A 6995-nucleotide genomic window follows, 5' to 3' on the forward strand; every position below is an offset into this window, starting at 1 on the left:
GGAGACCAGGGTAGAAGGAAGAACAGTTGGATCTAAATCCCGGAACTGACTTTCTTAATGTGTAGCATGAGATCCACAGAGGATCACGTCGGACAGAGAGCATCCTCTCTTGCCCTAGATGTCTTCTGGAGGAAGGCAGGATGAGACGGTGACAGTTTGGGATCTGCTGGGGCTAGGGGTGATTTCCTGCGGGAGCGCACAGGAGCGGAGCTCCGGCAGTAAAGAGCCCGGGGTGTGGGCACATGCAACAAGCCCCGCCCCCTGCTCCCAGCAGCCCTCAGTCAGAGCAAGAAGCTAGCTAGCAATCCAAAACAGTCCAGTGGCACCTTTAAGACAGAGTTTTATTCAGGTACAAGCTCTCCCTCCTCTGTGAGGGCATATCTGCACACACACCCCTCCAATAGCTAGCAATCCAAAACAGTATAGTGGCACCTTTAAGACCAAGTTTTGTTCAGGTACAAGCTCTCCCTCCTCTGTGAGGACAGATCTGCACGTTTCCCCCCCCCACACATGCAAAACAGTCCAGTGGAGCCTGAGCGGTGGGTGTTGCCTTCTGACACACTCCCGGTGATGTCAGGGGGTGTGGCATATGCAAATGAGTTATGCTAATGAGTTATGCTAATGAGCTCCAGCACCTCTTTTCCTACCAAATAACCCCTGATGTATAGCATGAGACCCACAGAAGATCATGCCGGACAGAGGATGCTGTCTCGCCCTAGATGTCTTCTGAGACGGTGACAGTTTGGGATCTGCTGGGGCAAACAAGGAGTGCACCTAGGGGAATGCCAATCACCTCGAGGAATGCCAGAATGTCAGAGATCCGTTCCCCTGGGGGGGGGAATGGCTGCTTTGGAGGGTGGACTCTATGGCTTGTACCCCATGGAAGTCCCTTTCCTTCCCAACCCCCAACCTGCCCAGGCTCCACCCCAGTGACTCAGGAAGAAGAAGAAGAAGAAGAGGAGGAGGAGGAGGAGGAGGAGGAGATTGGATTTATACCCCACCTTTCACTACCTGAAGGAGTCTCAGAGCGGCTTACAGTCTCCTCCCCCTCCCCACAACAGACACCCTGTGAGCAGTGTTCCCTCTAAGCTGAGTTAGTGTGAGCTAGCTCACAATTTTTTAGCCTCCAGCTCACAGATTTTTGTCTCTGCTCAGCAATGTTCCCTCTAAGCTGTGCAGTCTTGTGAACAAAAACTCTACTTTGTGAGCTATGGGCATTAAAGTTGTGAGCAAGCAACGTGGCTGCTGCATAAATGAGTTTGCTCTGGAGTCCTCCTTTCTGAGCTAGGACAAAAATGTGTGAGCCTGAGGCTAAAAAACTGTGAGCTGGCTCTCACTAACTCAGCTTAGAGGGAACACTGCCGCTTAGGAAGGAGGGCTCCAGAGCAAATTCATTTATACAGTGGCCAAATCGCTCGTTCACAACTTTAATGCCAGTCACTCACAAAGTAGAATTTTTGCTCACAAGACTCCGCAGCTTAGAGGGAGCACTTCCTGTGAGGTGGGCAGGGCCGAGAGAGCTCTCTCGAGGACTGCCCTGGAGAGGACAGCTCCGAGAGAACTTGTGACTGACCGAAGGTCACACCAGCAGCTGCAGGTGGAGGAGGAGTGGGGAATCAAACCCGGTTCTCCCAGATTAGAGTTCCCGCACTTAACCACGAGCTCCTCCCGTGCCACAAATTCTTGATCAGATTCTTAGAGACACCACTGGGGCTGGCTTAGAAGCGGCCAGAAACGTGAAGTTCTGTTGTCGTTTCCAGCTAGACATTTCCGCTCCGGCCCCGCGACCCAGCATGGATCCTGGACGCCGGCCCCATCTCCGCGCCCCTGCATGCCGCTGGATCTTCTCCGAAACCTTCGATTCTTAGCTGCCCCTGACAAGGAACATCTGGCCCAGCTGTTTGGGATCTCAGCACAGAGGACAAGAGCTGGATGGGGAAGAAAACTCCCCCAACTTTCCTCTCTGGCTCCGTGCTCCTTTCAACTTGCCTCCAAGCTTGCCCTGTATCGACAGGTGCCAACCTCCAGGTGGTACCTGGGGACCTCCTGCTATCACAACTGTTCTCCGGAGTACCGAGATCAGTTCCCCTGGAGAAAACGGGACATTCGAAGGGTAGGTTCTGTGGCCCTTGTACCTTGCTGAGGTCTCTCCCCTTCCTGCCTAGACAGGAAACCTAGACGGCATCATAAAAAGTAGAGACATCACCCCCAACAACAAAAGTCCGTATGGTCAAAGCGATGATCTTCCCAGTATTCATGGACGGCTGTGAGAGCTGGACCGGACCATAAGGAAGGCCAAGCGCCAAAGAATCGATGCTTTCGAATTATGACGCTGGAGGAGACTCTCGAGAGTCCCCTGAACTAGGTAAAGGTAAAGGTTCCCTTGCTCGAAAGCCAGTCGAGTCGGACTCTAGGGTTGCGGTGCTCATCTCCGTTTCAAAGCCGAAGAGCCAGCGCTGTCCGAAGACGTTTCTGTGGTCATGTGGCCGGCATGACTAAACACCAAGGTGCACGGAACGCTGTGACCTTCCCACCGAAGTGGTACCTATTTATCTTCTTGCAATTTCTTGCTTTCGAACTGCTAGGTTGGCAGGAGCTGGAACTAGAGATAGGAGCTCGCTCTGTCATGAGGCACCCGGGTCTCAAACTGCTGAACTACTGACCTTCCACAGCCTGCAGTTCAGGGTCTTAACCACTTGAGCCACCGCAGCTTCGAGGAGATCAAATCAGTCAATCCTAAAAGAAATCAACCCTGACTGTTCCCTGGAAGGCCGGATACTGGAGCTGAAGCTCAAATACTTTGGCCACCCAATGAGAAGGGGTCACTCACTGGAGAAGACCCTGATAGTGCTGGGAAAGATGGAAGGTCAAAGATGGTCAGACCGTGTTATTGAGGCAATGAACATGAAGTTAAGCAAACCCCAGAGCACGACGGAAGACGGGAGGGCCTGGCGTGATGTGGTCCATGGGGTCGCGAAGAGTCGGACTCGACTGTGCAACTGAACAACAAAACAAAAAGGAAGTCCTTACTCACCCAAAGAGTAATGGACACTCCTTTATCCCTACGGTTTTACTTGCGGGACAATTTGTATATATTTATTTGTTCAAAACACGTGTGTGCCACCTTTCCGGATGATCAGAGCCCCAAGGTGGCACACATAAAAAGCATTTAAACAATTAAAAATATTCAAAATTATAAACTTGTGGCCTGCCCAAGGTCATCCAGCAGCTGCAAGTGGAGGAGTGGGGACTCAAACCCGGTTCTCCCGGGTTAGAGTCTGCACACTTAACCAGATGGTGAGACAGTGTCATCGATGCAACGGACATGAAATTGAGCATACCCCGGAGGATGGCGGAAGACAGGAGGGCCTGGCGTGATGTGGTCCAGGGGGTCGCGAAGACTCAGACTCGACGGGGCGACTGAACAACAACAAAAATTCCCTTCTCGAGGCCTGCCCTCCCCAGGCTCCACCCCCAAAATCGCCTCGTATTTCTCATCCCAGAGCTGGCAACCCTGTGGGCACACCTATCGCCTGGTTGCAATCCCCATCACAGGGCCTTCCCCCTGGGGGTACACATGGACTCATGCTCCTCTTCCCCAACAGAAATACACACGTCCACACACACCACTGTCATCTCTCCTCCTGTCCCCAAGCACGTACCTGGTAGGTTCTCACAGTGCCAGGGGCGTTGTGGGAATCCACTGGGCGAGATCTCAGCTGTCTGCCAATAGCCCTGCAGAAACAGACAGAGAGAGTCACCCTGAAACAGGGGTGTCGAACTCATTGGTTACGAGGGCCGGATCTGACATAAGTGAGACCTTGTTGGGCCGGCCACGTCTGTCATAAAACGTCATGCCGGGTAGCGGAGATAGAAACTTTACAATGGACACAAACACAAAGGGTTGTTTTTACTTAAAAACAGGCTTCAAACATTAGCACTCTTGCGATAATGCCCAGCAGGAACTCATTAGCATAATAGGCCACACCCATGACAGCACCGCACATTGGCATATTAGGCCACACACCCCTTGTTACCAGAAGTGTGGTCATCCAGCCACACCCACCTGTTGCTTCTTATTCTGTTTACCTTGTTTGTTGTCCAAACCCAGGGCCTTTTTTTGCAGCAGGGACTCCTTTGCATCTTAGGCCACACACCCCTAATGTAGCCAATCCGAATGAGTTTCTGCTGTTCAGTGTGGCGTATTATGCTAGTGACAGGAGCTCTCCTGAGTCACCGCTCACTCCTTCAGATTTGGCAACCGGAGAGAGAGACTTCCCTATCGCAACACTAAGCATTTGGAGCTCCCTCCAAAGACCTGTCTTGTCTTCTGCCAGCGGTTGACGACTCTTGTTTTGTTTGGCTTACTCCAAATAACTGTTATTGGCCATTATCCACGCTTGTTTTATGTGTGCACGTGTGTTTATTGAACTGTCTATTTTATATATGGAATTCCCTGCTACAGGAAGTCTGTAGCATGGACGGCTTCAAGAGGGAATTAGATAAGCATATGGAGCAGAGGTCCATCAGTGGCTATTAGCCACAAGGTATAGATAGGGGCTCTGGGGCCAGGGATGCTCTGTCATCTTGGTGCTTGGGGGGGGGTCAACAGTGGGAGGGCTTCTAATGTCCTGACCCCACTGCTGGATCTCCTGGTGGCCCCTGGTATTTTTGGCCACTGTGTGATACAGAGTGTTGGACTGGATGGGCCTTTGGCCTGATCCAACATTGGCTTCTCTTATGTTCTTATGTCTGAGGTAAGGGATGCTCTGTCTTCTTGGTGCTGGGGGGGGTCAACAGTGGGAGGGCTTCTAATGTCCTGGACCCACTGGTGGACCTCCTGATGGCACCTGGTGTTTCTGGCCACTGTGTGACACAGAGTGTTGGACTGGATGGGCCTTTGGCCTGATCCAACATTGCCGTCTCTTATGTTCTTATGTTCTTATATATACTTCATTTTACGGAACGGAACACATTCTAGCGGTATCTGAAGAAGTGAGTGGTGACTCACGAGCGCGCCTCCCCTGCCACAAATTTGGTTTGTCTTTAAAGTGCTACTAGACTCTTGCTCTTTTCTGCTGCTACGGACAGACTAACGTGGCTGCGATCAAATGCACAATTCGACCCAACATAGGCGTGGCGGATTTTTAAAGGGAGCGATCAGAGAACAACATCTGGGACGTGTCCTGCAGCCGTTGGCAACCTGTTCTGCTCCACCGCAGAAGCGGAGTTAAAAGAGATTGGAGAAAATCCAGAAGTAAATGGGTTGCGACGGGCTACAGACGGACTTTCCCCTGTCTGATCGCTCCAGCGCGCTCTCATGCTGTCGGGATGGTTCGATCAAGCCGAGGACTATGTGGCCCTGAAGAAGGACTGTTCTGATTGCTGGGATACGTTTCACCAAATAGTGATTTATTTATAAGAACAAAATAGGTTTCTGGGTGTTTTTGAACTGTTGTTGAAGAAAGAAAACATAACTGACAAAGCTTGGCATCACGCACAGTCTCTCATACACCAAAACTCAATTCTGACAGGCTTATCTCTCTCATATATAGCCACACAGGCTGGACTCTCTTGCTCATATAGCCACACAGGATAAACTCTCTCACTCATAGCCACACAGACTGAACTCTCTTGCTTATATAGCCACACAGGCTGAACTCTCCTGCTCATACAGCCACACAGGCCATATGCTTCCTCTGACATACAGACTTTCACACAAACTCTTCACACTCATCTCTTCACGAACACTGAATCACTTCATAGGTGTCTCTCCTCCCACACTCTCAGTCGTCAGCCAATCACATCACACTTGTCTCCCTCTATCACTCTCCTTACTGCAGTCACACTAAACATTTAAAGAAACACACACACCAAAAATGGAATCATTACATGCTGTTTTAATGTCTGGTATGTTTTGATCCTAGCTCCCTTGGGGGGAGCTGTTTGGGTGGAAAGGCAGCATAGAAATGTTTTAAATAAATCCAATCTAATAAACAATTGCCTTCAACAGTCCTAACCTCCCTCTTCTGTGAATGTGCCCAGAGAATCAATGCTAGGACCCATCAATGTCCTGCCTTGTGACAGGGAGTTCCACAAGCTCACGACGGCAAAGCACCCGTACAGCGAAGTCAAGCGGTCTTACCAAGAACTTGCTGGCCTTGTCTCCAGACAAGCTGGCAAAGGTGATGTGCAGGTCCAGGGGCAGGATGAGGCTCAGCACCTCTTCCCCGCCGCCCTTCTCAAAGACGACCGGCTCCCGGCAGTCCACGAAGAGGGAGATGCGGTGAGGCTCCAGGTTGAGGGCCAGCCGTGCCCAGTGGCCATGGGCGAAAGGGTTGCCGCCGGGGAAGACCAAGGAAGCCGGCTCCATGTTGTGGACGGCACGGTAGTCCAGGCGGAGCTGGTCAAGCCGGGTGCTGGACACCAGCTGCAGCAGCGGGCGCCCGTCCCGCTTGGTGGCGGCCGGAGACACCAAGGAGATGAGGGTTCCCTCTGAGCCACGGCTCTGGCGGGCCACGAAGTGGAATCCCAGGGCGGCTTGCACCGTGGACAGCAGGTAGACGGAGTAGTCCCAGGGGAGCGTCAGGTGGGGCACCCGCTGGCGGAACTTCCAGGCCGGCACCCCCCGATCGGGGCCCTTGGCCCTGGTGACTCCCTCGATGGAGCGGGTGACGTTGAGGGCCTCCAGCAGGTCAATGACTGCAAAGCAATCAGAAGGAGAGCAGAGGCAGCATGGGGTAGTGGTTAGGCTGTCGGGCCAGGATCTGGGAGACCCAGGCTCGAATCCCCATGGAAGCTCGCCGGGTGACCTTGGGACCATCACACACTCTCGGCCAAACCTACCTCACAGGGCTGTCGTGAGGGTAAAATGGAGGAGAGGAGGAGGAGGAGGAGAAGGAGGAAGAAGAAGAAGAAGAAGAAGAAGAAGAAGAAGAAGAAGAAGAAGAAGAAGAAGAAGAAGAAGAAGAAGAAGAAGAAGAAGAAGAGTTGGA

At 52.1% G+C, this 6995-nt stretch overlaps 1 protein-coding gene across 1 annotated transcript in view; it reads right to left on the reverse strand.

Moving 5' to 3' along the window:
• Nucleotides 1-6995, reverse strand: part of LOC107120836 (kielin/chordin-like protein) — a gene marked incomplete at its 3' end in the record, with an annotated part of 65489 nt that overhangs the window by 50311 nt on the left and 8183 nt on the right. The window contains exons 2-3 of the mRNA XM_015423606.1: nucleotides 6146-6702; nucleotides 3663-3735 (exon numbers count right to left, since the gene is read on the reverse strand). Of these exons, the coding sequence (XP_015279092.1) occupies nucleotides 3663-3735; nucleotides 6146-6702 (630 nt within the window). The remainder of the gene's footprint in view (nucleotides 1-3662; nucleotides 3736-6145; nucleotides 6703-6995) is intronic.

The sequence above is a fragment of the Gekko japonicus genome, unplaced genomic scaffold (assembly GCF_001447785.1).
Source record: "Gekko japonicus isolate JY-2015 unplaced genomic scaffold, Gekko_japonicus_V1.1 scaffold4764, whole genome shotgun sequence".
NCBI lineage: Eukaryota > Metazoa > Chordata > Lepidosauria > Squamata > Gekkonidae > Gekko > Gekko japonicus.